Here is a 19,254-nt window from a genome sequence, read left to right as displayed (position 1 = left end):
TCATAGAAAGCCACAAGGTTGGTGAAGCACTGTCTGCCCTTGGTGAAGCTGTGCTGGCTGTCACAGATCACCTCCTTGTTTTATAAGTGCTTTAACTTAGCTTCCAAATCATCAAAGACCATCACCATGGTCTTCCCATGTATAGACATGTGCCTGCAGTTCCCCACATTACTCAAGAGCTTCTAGTTTCCCAGGCAGTTTCCCTTTCTCCTTTTCTTGAGAACGGGAGTGATGTTTCCCTTTTTCCAGTCATGAAGGACTTCACCTGACAGCCATGACTTTTCAGATATGACAGAGATTGGCTTGGCAGTTCTGCAGTCCTGCCAAAATGAATGCTCATCTGAAAATGAAAGTGAAGGATCAGGCCTCAGGCCTCCACTTTCTGCAAGGCTGAAACATAATAATCTTTGAGGCCATTCTAAAATTCTTTGATGAAAAGATGAGAGAAGAAGATGATCTAATGTAATTCTGTATAACAAGCTCTTCATTTAACATTCATTCTGGAGAAAACGCCACAACAAATGAATTTTAATTAGACAGAGGGATATTCCCCTCTTCCTGATATGAGGAAGACTTTTTACAGGGCAAGACAAGAAATGTGCCATGAAATAACCTTGATGTACACTATTCAGCTTTTCCAATATTCATTTCAAGTTAGTGAAACAGGCAAGCATTGCTGATGTACATTCTGTTTTTCAATTTACTTTTCGCCCTTTTGTTCTGTTGCTAATTAGCTACATATGACATAATCATCAAAAGAACAAGGTGGTCTATATTCTGCTCCTTTGCTTACATGATCTATTCTCTCCTATTGCCAGGTTTGGATGTTTAAGAGCATGTGAACGGCCTCAAAAATGTTCAAGTCATCATGCTTGCTCCAGATGGAAGACAGTAAGAAGTGTTTGCTAACAAGTAAAAATTAGCATTATTAATGGCAATTCCTTTGTTGTCACATCTTATATTTAGTCATTTCCTGGCTAACAGTCATTAGACTATTTTGGTTGCCAATGTTGCATAAAGCTATCTGACATCAAGACAAAAGCTCAGTGATTTTTTTAATATGAATTTCCCCATGCTTATAAGACTTGCTATTTTCTGTGTACAAGATAAAGTGCATCAAGATGCACCAAATGTGTATTTCACAAAGAAGTAAACTGTGCTGAACTGGAAATACTAACCTCAGACCTCCACTTCTTTTAGAAGGAATCACCATCTGGTTCAAAGTGGTTTCTGATTCCTTTCTTCTAGTCACGGATGGAGAGGAGATGGTGCTCTGTTGCACTTGTGTTGACAAGGACTCCCTTTAAAATCTATGCTGTCATTGATCCCTCTCTGGCAGTTGTTGCTTCCACAGCCAAAACTGCATGTGTATTTCATTGCATTAGTGGCTTTGACATTACACAAGTTACCAAAACACCAAGTGATCTAAGTAACATTTGTTCAGTCAAATCTGCAGTTCTGTGTTCAAGCAAGTTATATTCACTTACAATCTTTAAACACAACACAGTCCTTTCCTAAGCAAGGCTAGAAGCGTGCTGATTACCGTGAAGAAAAAGTCTAATAAAAGGGGAGAAAACACAGAAGAGTGCTCAGAAGGGAAAAGATTTCAGCTGGAAAAAAATTAAGTACTGAAGCCTAATGGGCAAACATTCATCACCCAAATTGCAGTAACTGAATGTGTGTCAGTCTGTGAATCAAGAGGTATTAGGCTTAAACAACAAATCATTTGTCAGGCTAAATCATGGTTTAAGTTGCTGTGTTTTACTTGGCAAGAGGGGCAGGTAATTGGTGTGTTTGGTCAGTCACTGTGCATCAGTTTAAACGTGGTTACTCGAGCCACTGAACTACAACCAGTTTGATTTGGATAACTCTGTATACCAAGAAACTGGAAGAAGTGAATATGTATATGATATGAGTAAATTAAAGGCCCAGCTAACCCTTCCTTTCTGGCACAAAATAATAGCAATGCATTACAATTATGACAAACAACTTTCTTGGACAAACTCAGTTAGCCTCCTGCTACCCCTAATTCAATTTAAAATTCTGAGTGAAGGACTTCATTAAGCAATGGAAACACAGGAATATAAGAAATACCATACTGGATTACAGCAGAGCACAGCAACATTTGTGCTTTACAGACCATCACTTCCTGAAGAGCCTTCCCCTCACACTTCACTAGCATCCATATTAGCTGGAAATATCAGAAGCTATTATACCTGGCTCAGTCCTACTAGTATCCACTCTTCTGATAAATGTATATAATGACATTTTGAACCATGTGATATTGCCTGTGAGCAGCGTGCCTGCAACTGGTGCTGCCCTTACACCTACCAATCTGAGCCATGAATACAGAGTAGAGGTTTAGTGTGTACTCCTCAAGAAGGATGCGGTGAATGTGAGGTGATTCAAAAAAGGGAATTTAGCATGGTAAAAGGATAGAGCAGCTTCCTTGAAAGGAAAGACATAAAGCTAGAATGCTTCAGTTTGCAGAGCAGAAGGCTGATGTTGTGGAGCGGGCAGTATCACAAGGTCCAGAAAGAGATTATGTACATTTGTGAGAAGTATGTCTACTGCCATCCTACCAACATCCACTTCTGACATCATGGGTCAACGTCAGAAAATAGAAGGCGCTGCTTTCGAGGCAGCCCACGTAACAGCTACCCTTGCTCTTCTTATTCCCAAGAGCGGGGCTTGCCTTCAGGGAGTCTTCATTTCCACAATCCCTGCCCTGTAGGTTTTGCCAAATGTGCTGAACACAGAGCAGGCACTGCGTGAAGCAAGTCTGGTCCACGGAATGATGGGAGCACCAGGTGTGCGGGTGTGCAGCTGGAGCTACCCGAAGTGCCTGATCCCTCTGCCTGCCTGCTCTCTGTGGGTGAGTGCCATGGTAGCACAGGGACAGGAGGCCGCTGCTGAGCCTGTGAGCAGTGTGTCTGCAACTGATGCTGCCCTTACACCTACCAGTCTGAGCCATGCAAAAATGCAGGCAAGGGTAGCTGTTACGTGGGCTGCCTCGAAAGCAGTGCCTTCTATTTTCTGATGTTGTCCCATGATGTCAGAAGTGGATGTTGGTAGGATGGCAGTAGACAAAATAATGTCTCGACGGGATGTAGCCTGTGTTTTTGCATGGGCAGCCTTCTACCTCTAGAGTATGGCTTTTTCATCAAAGGATAGTGTGATTGTGTTGTTCAAATGCTAGATATAGTCTAATTAATAGCACTAACAACTCTTGCAAATAACTTGCCTTTTCTGGATGCTTTCTGTTTTGTTGCCGAGCTTTCATTAACAGCAGAGTTGCAGTTTTTAGCTGACATTTCACTGTTAATGCCAAAAACATCTCTATTTTATTTTTCAGTTTTGGAACAGTACTGCAGAACTTAGCTGGCAATTAAGTGACATACTTCAACTTGATAATGTAGCCTTCATTGTGTAAAAGAATAAAATCTACTGTTCATCAATCCAAGGTGATTTATATGTTTGTGGTTTTTTTTCATCTTATGCTTTTGTCTGGTAGTTTTGCTTAGGAGTGTGGTGATTCAGGAGTGAAGAAAAGCTCATAAGGTAATCCTATTGGGCACTGTACTTGCCTCAGTTTCCTGTTGCATCTTTATAGCTTCTTGGCTTTATAGACTGTTATTTGCTATTTTTTTTCTGTTCCTTGAAAAAACTCTAGAAGTTGGTAAATACTCTCCACTCCATGTGATCATTTAATTTCCATTCAGGCCCAGGTGAGTTACCAGCACAGTCTCCTAAAGTCTCCTGTGACTCTTCATTGGCTACCCACCACTGAGTGTTTGTCAATGAGGTACAAATGAGGACACTCAGCAGAAGAATAGGTAAGAAGGACCGTTCCAGAAGATGATTCACTACTTACAGTGAAATCCAGAGAATCTGGCTAAAAGATGTAACTACAAAAGCTCTTAACAAGCACTTCCCTTCTAATTTTCACCTAATTCTGGAGAAGGTCCAAGTGCATTACTGCAGCTTCTCAATTCCTGCTTAGCTTTTATTCATTGTGGAGTGTGGGCATCAGAAAGTTGTGTGTCAGAAGCTTAAGTGCCTTCCTGCAAAGAGAGATTCGTTGTTTCATTTTGAATACAGATTTCACTAAGTTTCAACCTATGCCCTTCTTTGAAAGGGACTTCAAAATTGCTGCATATCTGTTACACTGCAACAGTGTAACTTCACTAAAAGCTATATTTGAAATTTGCACTGAGCTTCAAAGATGTCTTTTTGACAGTGCAGAAGACAAACAAATAGGTCTGGGGAGGTAATCTGGATATCTGTGTACTAAAAGAAGTGTGGACAGAGGACAGAACATGACATAAACTTCAAAAGAAAGGAAATATTTTTAAGAATTTTTATCACTCCATAACATACCAGTTAGTGCTCCCAAAAAATTAAAGAGGTCTTTTATAAGGAAGTGCTCCCCACATTTGTTTTTCAAGAAGAAGAGATAAGATTTTATTAATGCCTAGCACTGAGAGCAGTACGTTCAAGATACTTGGTAATGCACGTTTATATTGTACAGTTAAGGAGCATAATGGAGCCATGAAAAAGACAAATTAGGCTGCTCTTGAATCAAAGGCACACAGCAGCTGAAGCACCCACTGAGAAACTTAGATGATAAAAAACATGACATGGCATCCCAAATTTCCGTTCAAAGAAATAATTATAGGGTAGAATAAATTCACAGTTACACAGGCAACAGATGTCTTAAAGAAGAAAAGCTAAACAATATACTAAACTGTGAGGGAGAGGTGATTAGTTATTATTGGTAAATCAATTAGTTGTCACGGCTGTCATTGTTACTTTCGACCGATTTAATAACTTATCCTCCTTTATATTTGGTTAAAATTGATATAAGTAAGATCTGGTTCTCCTGTCCCAAATATCTGACAAAGAATATCCCCACTGGAGTCAGCTATAAAATCAGACAGAACACAATTACTTGGCTCAGAAAACCTTTTTCCTCACTTTGTCCATTACCAAACAAATCTGTTTTTAGAAACATCTTCTTAGTTGAACCAGCAATGCTGTCTGAGTAATCAGTTTGGTGTGTCTATAAAACTGGTGGAGACAGGAATGTATAAACAGCTACATTATGGACCTGGATAGACTGCATCAATGGGCCAAGGTAAACTGTATGAGTTTCAATAGGGCCAAGTGTCAGGTCCTGCATTTTGGTCACAACAACCCCAGGCAGCCCTACAGGCTTGGGGACGAGTGGCTGGAAAGCTGCCTGATGGAAAGGAACCTTGGCGTACGGATGGACAGTCAGCTGAATATGAGCCAGCAGTGTGCCCAGATGGCCAAGAAGGCCAGTGGTACCCTGGCTTGTATCAGGAATGGAGTGGTGAGCAGCACTAGGGAAGTAATCCTGCCCCTGTACCCAGCACTCAGGCGTCACCTCAAGTACTGTGTTCAGTTTTGGGCACCTCAATACAGAAAAGACATTGAGGTGCTGCAGCAGGTCCAAAGAAGGGCAATAAGGCTTCTGGAGGGCTAGGAGAATATGCCCTATGAGGAGTGACTGAAGGAACTAGGAATGTTTAGCCTGGGGAAAAGGAAGCAGAGGCTGCTCTTTACCAATATCTGAAAGGTGCTTACAGCAAGAGCGGGGTTGGTCTCACTGGTGACAGGACGAGGGGAAATGGCCTCAAGCTGCACCAGGGTAAGTTTAGGTTGGATATCAGGAAACACTTGTTTACAGAAAGGATGGTTAAGCACTGGAATAGGCAAGAGCAAGGTGGCTAAAAACTACTTGGATGCAGTGGTGGTGTTCAGGGACATGATTTAGCAGAGGGTTGTTAGAGTTAGGGTAGTATGGTGAGGTTGCAGATAGACTTGCAATCTGAGCAATTCTATGATTCCACGAAATAAACCAGGTAAACTAAGAGAGAAGAGAGGTAGAAGAAGATTTAAAAAAAAAATAAAAAAAATTAACTGAACTATGATTTCTTTCCACTGAGCTCTAGTTATGTCTAGCCCAGTCCTATGGAGGAGAAAATGGAGGAATGAGAGAAGCAGAATAATTTTCTAAATTAGTTACATACATCCTCTTATGACAGGAAGTTTTCAATGGATTATGCTAAACTAAATGGACTTTAATGAATTTATAAACTGTGATGCAATGGAAGCTTTTAAGCCTTTCTGAAAATTGGACAAGAGGTATCCTGAATCCACTCAATCTCTGCCCACAATACAAAGCAGATGGATGTTTCTGGAAAATAATAGCAGTACAACAGTTAGCGCACACATTTAAACTGCCATATTTTGACTTTTGGAGTTCAGGCTAAGACAAATTGGCAAATTCCCACCTCCCAGAGTTACTATTTCAATTTGCTTGCATATTGCAAGAATACTCAGTTTGTTATACTAGAAAAATAAATCACCCCATCCAAAACTGCAATTTTCCGCCCAGAAATTGAATGTTACGTTGTCTAGAAACTCAAAGGACTTCTCAGAGAAGCACTAGGGCAGCATATCAACTTCTGCCTGCTAAATCAACTCTGATGGAATTTTAGCTTCCCTTGGGATATTTAGCACGTGCTGATGAGGATAGGTAGGTGGACAGGAAGAATAGTCTGAGACCACATTAAAGCAACAGCAGTTTCTAAAATTGTTTTGACTGTGAAGCAGATGAGACACAAGATGGTTATGGGTAAGAACTTAAATGTGTATGGTATCCACCAGAAATCAGAGTAAATGGATTATACCATACAACCTTACCATGTGTGCAGATTGCTTACTGTCTTCTTTTTTTCTTCCCCTCACTATGCTTTTTGTTTTTATTAAAACATTCTATGTTTTATGAAAGAAGACTGTTACAGCTTTTATCAGTTATGGTACAATTTAAGGAATAAATTTCTTCTTTTTTTATAGTATTCTTGGGATATGTTGCATAAGTCATTATTCTGTTACTTCTCTTCCATGCCTGGTAGGCAAAGGCAGCTACTCAATATTTATCCTGACATTGCTTTCTTAAAGAGGAAAGAGGCTTTCATATATCTGGCAGCAGTGGTCCGAATCAAAATTTGTAATTTTGAAATATGCAATTTAATTTTTACAGAAATTGTCCCTCTTCCATGACTTGTCTTCCCACCTAGGAAAATGTAATTAACAAAAAAATCCAACAACAATAATGAAGATGCTTTGCTCACTGGGAGGCCATTCTAGTGTTCAACATATGCCACAATTATGTTTTCTTTGACATTTCAACTAGATGTGCTAGCTTATAACTTTTCACAGATAGCACAGCTCCAAACACATTCCTAAATATTCACCATCATCTTTATAGTTTCTAAGTACTTTCAAGTTCTCATCACCTGTTCATTCTAGCCACTGCTTCCAAAAGATGGAGATCAAATTAGCATAAAATGTAGGAGGCATTTAGGGAACAGATATGTACGTATACATAGACCAATATTCAGACAGCCATTTAGTTTCTGTTTATGTATGTCATGAAAAACAGTAATTTACAAAATCCTGAAGCTAATTTTCATTTGGAGATAACTGAGCTGTATACATGACAAACAAGAACAGATGCCATATGCCTTCAAAGTAATATAAAAATCAGCTGATCATTCCTCTTACTTACTTGCAAAGCATGGACATTACAGAAATCAGTTCTGGGGCTCAGAAGTAATCTGTTACCTCACCATAGCAGTACCTTTCAGATCTGCTGTAAAATTGAGAGCTCTCTCTTCTCCTTATACTATTTTTTCCCCAATAGTCAATTTGTGTTTAATATTGTTCAGCCTTTTGCCTCCTGCTTGGGTTGGAAATTATGATAAAATACAGAAAAACTTTAGAGATATTTCAGATAGCTCTGGATTAGAGATTTGATCTGCACAAACTATGCTGTAAATAAAAGGCTACTGACAGTGCAACCTTACCAAATGCACAAGCTTATGGAGAAGCAAGATAATCAATATTTTTTTCCACATATGGCAAACATATTCCTGGGAAGCAACAAAAGAAGCAAGAGAAAGAAAAGAAAGAGTAAGCTAAAACAAAAAACTCTCTTCAGAAGCAATAGACCATTCCTGTCCAGTTTGATCCAGAGAACATAAAAGGATGCAGGATAATTTGCAATAGTAACTGTATGATCAATTCTCTTAATAGAAGCTTGCCCTTACTGCCATATTTTTGCAGTGCAAGATTTTCATTCTGCTCTTAATGCTAATAAAAAACGGCGCTTCCAGTCATTACTTGTAGCTTGTTTTAGTGATTAAAACCAAGTATGCATTTCATAATCACATAATTGCATGGGGCTTATTGAAAAATGAACTCAAGTTTTAATCAGAAGTAACTGTGGTAGCACTTTGTGATCTACAGAAGTGCAATTTTCAAGATAGAACAGAAAGTACAGCAAGAACTGTGGCCAGCTAATCTACTGAGAACTCTTTTTGATACTGAATTGAACTGATAAAACAGAAAGCCACACTGCCAATCATGTTAAGCAGCTCTCTATTTGCAGACGTGTTTCTTTCTTTTTTTTTTTTTTTTCTTTTTGCTGTCCTCTGAAAGCACAGCCATGTCAGTTTTGGTCATTTTGTTTTTACACCTAGGCCAAATACTTGTTAACAAAACTGGGTCTTTTTTAGACCATCTTTAGGGACTGCTACAGCTGCTGAAAAAGAGAGATCATTTTTCTTTCCTTGTTTTTAAAGTAGTAATTACTAATCAAAAAGTCAAGCAATAAACTCTTAATTAGCAATAGCTACAACCTATCTCACAACTTTATGCAGCAGAATAATCATTTTAGTATTATGTCATTCCATAACTTACTATTTCTTTATCATACTAATGCAATTATCACATCAGCAACGTTCCTGTCTCCTTTCCTCGCATCAGCAGCTACATGCAGATATTCCTTTTAATTGCTTCCAGAGCCATGTCTCGTCCTGTTAATGCAATTGTAACACACATCTCTGTGTATACCTGACCCCCTCATACAGCTTCAAGAGTTGTTTTTGGGAAGACACCTTCACTGCAGCCTGAACCTAACAGAATGGTCTGGATTCATGAACAACTGGCCATAGTCTCGCTGTTTGCAGTATGACAGAAAGGTTACAAAAATCTGCAAAAATCAGCCACTTCTGAAAGCTGTACTGAGACACTCGTGGTACTAATAAGAACATGGTTCAAAACATCAAACCATAAGAAAGCAAATATTTAATCTGAAGCATTACATAACAAGAAAAAACATATCTGGACAAACAGTAGTACATTTAACAAAGACCAACCAACACATAAAACAGGATCAACTTTGGTGGCACTTTCTATAGAAGTAGCACTTCAGGTACGTAACAGAGCCCAACAGATTTTTCAAGTTAATTCATTCAGTCCTTTCCTGAATACATTTCAGACTGCACTGTGTCCTGTGCCAAGAAGTCCCACAGCCCAATTACATGCTTCAAGAAATGCAATATTTTTATGCTTGTGCTGAATTGAGTAGATGTTCACTTATTTTGACACCTGTTCATTATTGTATTTATAACTTCAGTTTGATATGTTAGTTTATATGCCTCAGTGGATAAAAAGGTTTTTCCTTACTTATTTTCTCCATACCATCTTCAGTTTTATAAACCTTTTTTCATTCCTCTCTAACCACAATCTGCAAATCATTTCTCTTCTCACTTTCACATTGTACAGTCCTCAATTGTGTATTTAGTTACTGATCAGTTAGTTCAATAACTAAAGGAATTGTTCAGCTGCTTTCAAAAAAAAAAAAAGAAAAAAGAAAAAACAATCCAGACTGGTTTTACTGTACTATTTACTGGCTTGTAACTCATACTGAAATTCCAGTTAATGTCAGCATCAAAGTGGATGAGATTAAGACAGATTATAGACAAGTTAAAACTCAAACTTTTAATTTAAAGTGACAAACAGATTTGAACAAAGGTTGAATTAATCATATCTCTATTGGAATTCTGTGTTAATGTACTGGGATTTATTTTCTAATACAAAGGAAAAGGCAAAGCAGGAAGTGAACCTGTCTTCATCAATTCAAAATCCATCAAGGAGATGGAGTCATGATTATCATTTGCACTTTAACAACATCAGAAAACTGTTGGTAAAGAACCATGTTCAAAGGAGAAATGGAATGGCTGGGTTTCATCTCTCATTGATAAAATTCAGACATCACCTTTGCAGTACTATTGCAAGTTGGATGTCTGTTTAAAGATGTCTTCAGCACAGCAGAAGCTATGACTTGCCTGCCTCTGTGGGAAACTGCAGAAGTTTGCCAGTTTACGGAAAGTTAACAGGGCAAGAAATTAAGTTATGTTCCAGGAAAACGCAGCATGTGATAGATTAAGCTGACATGTACCAAGAAAGAACGTAAGTTCAGTACTCCATGGGGTGATTAGATGAAGAAGCAAGTATTTCACCAGGAATTACCTAGATCAGGTTGAAAAAAAGATGCGTATGAAAAGGAGGTTACATCAAAAGTGGGGGGAAAAAAGCAACTCAACTTCCTACAGTTTATGATGTGGAACTGACACAAAGCATTCCATGCCAACCACTCATAGTAGATATTGTGCTGCTAGCAGATTGAGTGGTAAATGCCAGTATAAAAACAGAAGAGTGTTTTACTTGCCCTGACGGTTGTACAGATTATATTTATGCATTTAAGCATTAACCTTTTGTGACCAAAGTGAAACCTATGGAGCTAAATTAATGCTTAACTGGTCTTTTCAGTGTGTTATTCATAATGTGTTGTACTGGTTTTACATGGCACAGTTTTGGTGTCAGTGGGGCTGCAGGGATGGCCTCTATTAGCCAAGCCCTGTAGCTGCCCCACATCAGATCAGAGCCAGCTCCAGTTGCTCCAAAAGGAACTTGAGCAAAATATCGAAAGCTGAGCCATAAGTGACACTGTGTGTGTCTCTAGACAAGCAGACTTAAGAAAGGAGAAAACTCAGTGTTGTGTAGCAGCAGCTGGGAGGAAGAGGAATGAGAGAACGCTGTGGTGGGCACCTGGTATCCATCACACAAGCACAAGCATCATACTTTGACTGAGAAATTTAAAACATACTTCTCTCCAAATAGACTTCCTGATCATAGTTTCAGCTAACATTTTCTAGGACCATGAACGCAGACAAGAAAGAGGAATTTGGTAATCATGCTATGTTCATTCATTAACATATCTGGAAAGCCACTTAATCAGAAACAGTTTTAACATAACGAGCACTAACCAGTGACTGTCGGAACAGGAAGCACTTCCTTGGGTCAATCCCACAGGCAAGGATGGCAGCAGTGGTGTCCAGTACGTTTTGTCGAAGGACAGCTGGCTCCTTGGGCATGGTGAGAGAGTGCAGGTCCATAATGCTGTATAACACTGAATTGTACTTTTCCTGCAGATTCACCCAGTTCTGAATAGCTCCAAGGTAGTTACCAAGATGAGGTGTCCCAGTTGGCTGGATACCAGAGAAAATCCGATCCATTACCACATTCTGTTAGAAAGTAGTGGTAAAATTAACAGAAGCATAAATATATATACATATTTAAAGGCTCTTTTATATTTTAACTCATTAATAAAGCCTTGCTTACACTTGTCCCTTCTTTCTGCTTCCCAATGTACTAGAAAGTCCTATCTAGGGATGCATAAAAGTAAGAGCAATAAGTCAGTCAAAATACTCTATCTTACCCCAGAGATGGACAACTAGCACAATTTTAAGAAATCAGACTATATATGCAAACAAACACAGCTATAAACAAGATTGGTGAATACTAGGTTTCAGAAATCAAGTGGTATATTCATCCTTTTTTCACTTTTTTTTTGTTTTGCATTTCTCTTTAATACACTGTCCACTCTGATACTGATACTTAAGATCATAACAAAGAGAACATTTTTATCATAAACATATATAATATCCAAGTTGATTGCCATCTTAACTCCCATGAACACTGCAACCTTATGCTAGCTACAAAGAATGTCTGGAGTGGTTCCTTAAAGAAAACTACTTCTTGACTCAGAAGTCAAGACCATCAAAGTCTTGAAACTAACCATCTTGGCAGCAGGTGAGTTTCTAAAGGGTTCTGTAAAGAAACATTACCATGGCTTAGGATCACATGAATACACCAGTACCAGTAAAAAATGAACAAAAAAATCTGAAGGGAGTTCACAGAAAAAAAGAAAGAAAGAAATTAAGAAAAAAAGATTACGAAGCTGAGGTTGTGAACAGAGATTAAAAAGCTTTAAAAAAAAAAAACGTATCGCTTGGCTAAATGACAGTTACCATCTTGGAAAGTTTGTTTTCCTGCATCTTTGCACTCCATCTGACCATTTCTCAGAGCCCTAAGCTGTCAGTGTATGATCAATTACCTCCTGACCTTTCCAAAGAATTCCACCATATTCAGAAAGTTATTCTGCAATGTTTTATAAGAGAATGCTTGCAACGTGCCAAGTTATAAGAGTATGCAAGACTGCTCAACTTATACATGAGGGTCTCAGCAACCTCAACAGGCAGTCCCAGTTACAAAGCTGTACAATACGAATTGTCAGACTCAGGTGTGCAATGGGAACATCAATTTCATTGTACTTCTGGCTGCATCATTTTTTTCCTGATTAATTTTATAAGAAACATCTATTAAAAAATAGATTATTTATTTATTGATATAATCTGTTTCCAATCCTGTGGATCTGTTATAAATGTATTGGCCAGGGGATTTGGGGGAGTGACAAGAGAAAAAAAAAGTAGTAATTCAACCATGAAACCACATAAAATGGCAGTAAGAGTTAAGGACAAGTATCAGTATTTTTAACTATTAAAAACAGGACTCCAAATTGATTGCATTCCCTTAATTCTTTTTGACTCAGACAGACTCAAGAAAAATGACTGAGAAAGTGTTGCAAAGTAGAACTTTTTAAAAACATGATTTATAGTTCAGAAAAGCCTGGTCAATTTCCTTCAGAATTTGCTGAAAATTTCTCCCTGCTTTAAAAGTAAGCCAATTTTTCAAATCAAGACAGTTTTCTTATCCAATGTATTAGTGTTTGTGCTGACAGGTAAGAGGAAGTTTGGGCTGGCAGCCATGCTAATTTCTCTCATAAGTGCCCACACATTTAAATCCAGGCAATAACCTTCCCACACCATCCCAAATAACAGCTTGACTTCTAGGTGTATTTCTAAGTCAGTTTCTAGGTACTCTTGGAGGACCTCCAGCCTTGTAGCTGTCAGGTAGTCAGTGCAGTGAAAAAAATCACACTATTTCCTCCAACAGCAATTCTAACTCCCAGCTCTTGTGTTGCGGTCCTTGACCACCATACTCCTTTTCTCCACACTACAAAATATGCAATCCTTACACTTCTTGTTTACTTAGGAACCCAGAGCAGCACATTTATCACCATTGGCAGAAGCTATGACCTGGCCCAAGGACTGCAGGTAACTTCTTCTTGGCCAAGTGAGGCCAGATGCTCACCTAGAGCAAGAAACCAACATGCATAAATGAAATGAAACTTACCAGAAACTCAAGATTCACTAGTGTTCAGATGGTACAAATGCAACAGAGACATTTTAACAGACAGTCTGAAATCATTTTTCACTAAGCAAATCTAAAACATTGGTGTCTCAGTATACCTTGCACATTCAAGTTCTACCTTAACTCAAAATATTTGGAGGGTGACGATGAGCTAACTAAGGATGGGTAAAACAACATATCCTATGATGTTAAGGATATAGAGCAGTTGTGAAGCAATGCAACAGGTATTAAACAGGCATAAAATTTGTCTTTTGCTTCCCATATTCCAGTTCTTCACTAAGAGAATAAGAGGTCAGAAAAGAACACAAGATATAAACAGATGATTACTGAGATAGTGTTCTGGACCCACAGGGATCTCGGAACAACTAGCTGTTTCTCAGAGCACATTTCCTATTCTCATGTTCCTGTCCCCACTCATTCAGCTCAAATCTTGATGCTCCCTCCCTCTTTCCGTTCTATCTACAGTACTGCTTGCTTTCCACATTTATATGCCTGTTTAACCACACTATTCTACACAAGCTACAGCTGCCCACAGCCCCTCTCATTCTCTTCTCCACATAGCCTTGAACCTCCCATGTTCTCCTAGTATTTTATTCTCCTGCTCTCTTTCCCATGCCCTGCTGCCCAAATGCACAGCACATCAAGACAGTAAGGAGGCACTGAGTAAGGAGGCTACTACTGCTTTGAACACATTGACTTTACAAAGGATGATTCCAAGATGCACTGTTAGAATACTGAAGAAACTTTATTGTAGAAATCTACTGTGGACATGCACCAAATAAAGTACATTTAGATGACTGTGTTAAAAGATGGTGCAGAAACGTGCACATCTTTTGACTGTAGCATAGACAAAGACAGTATCATGTGAAATGTCCCCTTCTTATTGCTTCATTTCCCTTGGGACTCTGAAGCTCATGCTGCTCTAGAGCACAAACAACTCTACCCCTTGGGGTAAGTGTCTGTTGTACCAGAAAGCTGGGATGCACTCCGCACAGGTCTGCTTATGTGCCAGTGCCTTGACTCAAACACAGCTGGCACTTTAAAACTGTGGAGGACAGCTCTACCCACAAACCTCCTCAGGCCCAAAGCCTTTCAGTCTCTGAGCTCTTGTTGCCTCAGTGCCCGCAACATATGCTTCCCAAAACATGGTCAGGATCTTCCCAGATCACTGCCCACTTTGTAGATTAAGTCACTACAAACGTATCAGTTGTATTGGCAAAACTGTCCCCTGCGTGGAGTATAATATTCTCAAATGGATGGTACAAATGCAACAGAGACATTTTAACAGACAGTCTGAAATCATTTTTCACTAAGCAAATCTAAAACATTGGTGTCTCAGTATGCCTTGCACGTTCAAGTTCTACCTTAACTCAAAATATTTGGAGGGTGACGATGAGCTAACTAAGGATGGGTAAAACTATAAGTTAATATTTGCTGACACACTAAAAGTTGGAAAGAAAACATCCATGCACAATGTAAAATGGACGCAATTTAAAATAAACAGAGAACAAAGTTTTCTGTCTACCCAGGAAACAGTCTACCTGTGAACTCAAGCACAGCATCTTTAATGGTGCCTCTGTGTTCAAATGGTAAACAACCACTTATAAAAGGTTTGTTCAGTGTATGGGCAATAAATAATCAGTCAAGTGTGAGAATCAAACAGTAGCAGCATTATAGCAAGTCAAAGCTCAGCAATTTCTTAACTTAAAGTATGGAACTTACAGAAACAAGTAAATCCAATAATAAAAACTGAGCTAGGCTGCACTAGCAAATCACTACAAAGAACAAATCCACACTGGCTCCCAGCTGAGGGACCAGTTGACTAGAAGTCTTTCATCTTTAACTCCTTTGATTCTCTTCAACAACATAAAACATGAGATGTTCAGCAAATTGCATTAGCAGAAGTCTATATTAAAAAATACAAAAATACCCACCATTAAATGAATCTTGAATTTCTAGCACTAAAAATATACAGAGAACATTGCTCCTTTGGAAAGAGTTTCATTCACTGTTTGTTCACCCCATGAGAAGCAGCAGGCAGCAGAGCAGCATGGCAGGGGAGGGCTGCCTGGTACCATGAAATCACAGCACTGGAATGTTGTTCAGCAGAGCTGCTATGCCAGGAGATGGGAGCTGCATGCACTGAAGCTGGAAAGGGATGAAAACAAAAGGAGTGAAGACTTCCCAAGGGGCAGAGCGAAAGTCACAAGACATGAAGTTTCAGCCCATAGACACTCACTCATTCAGATATCTGTAGACATACGTAGTGAGCACAATGTGAGCTGCTGGTCCTGTGTTTAACTCTGTATGGTGTGTGCACCTACACCATTTAATGCTTTATATAAATCCACACTCCTGTCAAAAGCATGGTATCCACAAGTGTTTTAACATGTATTACTTGTTTTCTCTCCGTAAGACTTCCGCATGGCAACTCCAAAACACTGCAGTGATTTTCCTAGCAGCATTTCTAAAATAAGTTTGGCCTAAAACTTGTTAAAGTTCACGTGTTCTCTTACCTCTTCACTAGGGAATGAACACTGCTGTTCCTCTTATTGGAAAATTGGCAACATGGAAATGCTCCTGAACTACCAGGACTAAGGGTTGTGTTCCTGTCCCAGCGCATGCTGACCCAAATGCCCCACACCTACTTTGAAAGCAAAAGGCCATACTGGAAAAGACAGTTGTTTCAAACTCCAGTCCTCCTGTCTTGGGCCAAAGCTCAGCTTTTCTCAGTAAGCCACGCCGCAGTAAGGAGTCAAGGCCTCACTTTGGCCGTCAAATCCACCCTCATTCCCTGCATGTATCAGACAAACATGCCAGAACTAGAGAACTCAGCAAAATCCCTTCTACAATTCTAGTAAATCCCCTTTTCCTTCTCCAGGCTGAGTTGCACACCTCAGAAAGCAGAGACAGGCCTCTCTTGATGAGCCCACAGAGACACTTCCAAACTCTTCAAGCAGCCCAGCATTACAACCTCTCAGCACAGCCATGCAGTGCTTTGGATGCTAGTAGCTGCACACATTGCTTTTCCAATTGTGTTTAAAAGCATTTTGCAACCTCCAGAGCAGGATGTCATATGCTCCTTAAACTATTTGCAGCTGTAGAAGAAAATTGACAAAAAGTTTCTCTATTTCACTCCATGACTTTCAGCTGACTCAAATTTACTTGGTTAATAGCCTCTAATTTAGACATCTGTACAATCCAAATTTGTGTTATTCAGATATATGTGTATGTGATATCTAGACAATATGACAGTTACAGAATATCTTTTAAAAAGTTAAACTGTCCACGTGAAACTTACAAACTTAGAATTTTACATTTAAATACTTTGTAGTCTCTTTAAAAGAATCTGTGGAAACATCTCTCTTGAATTAAACATTACAGACTCTGAAAAGAGCTTAAAAGTTATGAAAATATACAACTAACCAAAACCTAAAGCTGTTTTTACCAAACTAAAAATCCAGTGGAAAGCAACAAAAGAGCTCATCGCTGCAAACATTTCATTCTGTGATTGACCATAACTATAAAGGGTTCTTTCCATGAGCTCAGCACCACATCTACAACGCTTAAAAGGGCAATTCTTCTTTTGTTTATTAGTATAAGAAGCCACCTCTATCTCTTTTAAAATTAAAGGAAGTTACTAATTTTATTAATTTTTATTATTATTATTATTTTAAAGATTCTGCACCAGGAAGAATTTATTATTATTATTTTTTAATTGCTCAGGATAAGACCCAGGCAAATATGAACTGTTATCATACTAGAAGACAAAAAGCATGGACACAGAATCTGGCGATTTAGCAAGGGAACTAGTGATTGGGAAGCCTCAAACTGCACCCACTCAAAAGAAGAAAACAAACCTCTGAAAATGCTGAGAATGATACTGAAAAGATTCAAGCAGATAAACAAAATTTTGGTAAGCCAGTTCTTAGTATCCTGGCTATATCTGTCATGTTTAGCTTGAGGAATTCAAAGAGAACTGGACTGAAGTTAGATATACCTATCTGGCGTGGTCAACAGATAATTGCTTCTCACATATGTTGTAAAATCAGTCATAACACAGTTCGTCTGCTTCTCAAAGGAGTTATGTAATAAAATCAATAAAAGCATTCACAGAGATTAAGACCCGCTTCTTTATAACTCCACATAAATATTGCCATCACACGCTTGAAATGACATCAGATAGGACACAGCTACAATGATAAGGAAAGCTCACACTACTTTCATCTTTTACTTATGTTTAAAAACTGAAAAAGCTAGCATCCATTCAAGGAGATAGGAGAAGGCTGCCAATACGACTGCATTTCCCTTTTCATTCAGTATAGGGAAATACAACAGACCATAAAATTATGACATTAATTCCAACCTAGAATGATGGAGGCAATACATCCCAGCTTTTCAGTCTACTGGTACTCAGTGAGGGGGGAGTTGGACATTTTCAAGACCTCCCACTGGCCAGATACAGAGAGATACAAATCAACTCCTCAAGAATCTTCTGCTAATTCTATTCCCTAGGTAACTGAAGGTAAGAACAAAGCTTCTAAGTAATTGATTTCTTTAGTCTCTACTCACAGTTCTAACCCAGGAAACCAACTGATGGGAGATACACCTCTGCAGCTATATAATGTATTTAACAAATATTTTCCATTTAGTTTAATTAAAAAAAAAGTTTTGCTCACATGCTCACCTTTGGGCTGAAAAAGAAGCAAGAGATTTCAGACCTATAAACTTCACTATCACAGAAGACAATGGCAGCATTACAATAGCTATAATACAACAACAGCTGCAGCAGAAATCCCTCTGCAACCCACCCTGCTGTGAATGATGTCCATTCACATGCTATAGCATTTAGCCCCCTCCTTTATTTTGATAGCCATGCCGTCGGGGCAGAACAGGTGAAGAGCCAAGCACAGCCCACAGCATCCGAGCTAATTCTAAACACAGGTGGTGGGCAGGACGGCAAGAACAGGAAGTCAAGAGGAGAATCACTGCTGACACGAACGACAGGCAAGATTGATGGCTTCCCTCTCTAGTTTTCCCCACTGTGTTGGCACGCAGGGGGTGGGGGAAAGGGACGGAGAAGCTGCTGTGCCGGCGACATAACACACCGCACAGCCGCCTCAGTGCGAGCACTGATTAATGAGGCTGGAACGACTCAGGAAACAGCAAAGGATCATTCGCAGACGTTGCTCTTCTTGTTACAGTTTTATCTGCGGCGGTTCATTTAGCTCTCATTCTCCTGAGCTGCAGCAAGTTCAAAGTTGGCAGAGGAAAAGCAAACGTGAAAGTCAGAGGGAAGAAAGAGCAGTATTAAGTAAACACAGACTCAAGTTAAACACACAAATTAGGTATTTGGAAATTTCAAACATGAAGATCCTCCCAACAGGGATCAAAAAGGGAGGAAAAGAAAGAAAAATGAAAAGCTTGCCTCAGCCTCGGAGACAAAAGAAATTCTTTGGCTGACACAAGTTCCCAACTACTGCAACTCTTGCATCTGTCTAGGATTTTTTATCTCTCTCATTAATACTTTGCAACTTCAAAGCTCTCGTTTCTGAAGCGATACGCTGGCCTGTTAATCTTGGCGTAGCAACAACCTGTCTACAGCCAGCTATTAGGCAGCAAAAAGCAGGAGACCCAGAAGAGTCAGATTTTACTAGCTAAAACATATATTTTAAAACCTAATTGGGTCTATTTAAGTGTTAATGTTATTAGAGATAGAAAAAAAAAATTAAAAAGGGAACCTTACAACCACTACATACTACA

General features: G+C 39.1%; 1 protein-coding gene across 3 annotated transcripts in view; it reads right to left on the bottom strand.

Annotated features, from left to right (window-relative positions):
- Nucleotides 1–19,254, bottom strand: part of WARS2 (tryptophanyl tRNA synthetase 2, mitochondrial) — a 43,887-nt gene that overhangs the window by 12,606 nt on the left and 12,027 nt on the right. For 2 of the 3 annotated variants that reach the window (XM_031613001.2, XM_090149882.1), the window contains exon 2: nucleotides 11,205–11,462. In XM_031613001.2, coding sequence (XP_031468861.2) covers nucleotides 11,205–11,462 — 258 coding nt within the window. Of the gene's footprint in view, nucleotides 1–11,204; nucleotides 11,463–15,425; nucleotides 15,640–19,254 lie in introns of all 3 variants that reach the window. The other variant, XM_090149875.1, reaches the window with a different exon arrangement.

Source organism: Phasianus colchicus, chromosome 1 (assembly GCF_987193195.1).
Source record: "Phasianus colchicus chromosome 1, bPhaCol1.hap1.1, whole genome shotgun sequence".
NCBI classification, from domain to species: Eukaryota; Metazoa; Chordata; class Aves; order Galliformes; family Phasianidae; genus Phasianus; species Phasianus colchicus.
The sequence above is the reverse complement of the archived record's forward strand: the minus strand, read 5'-3'. Positions and strand labels throughout refer to the sequence as shown.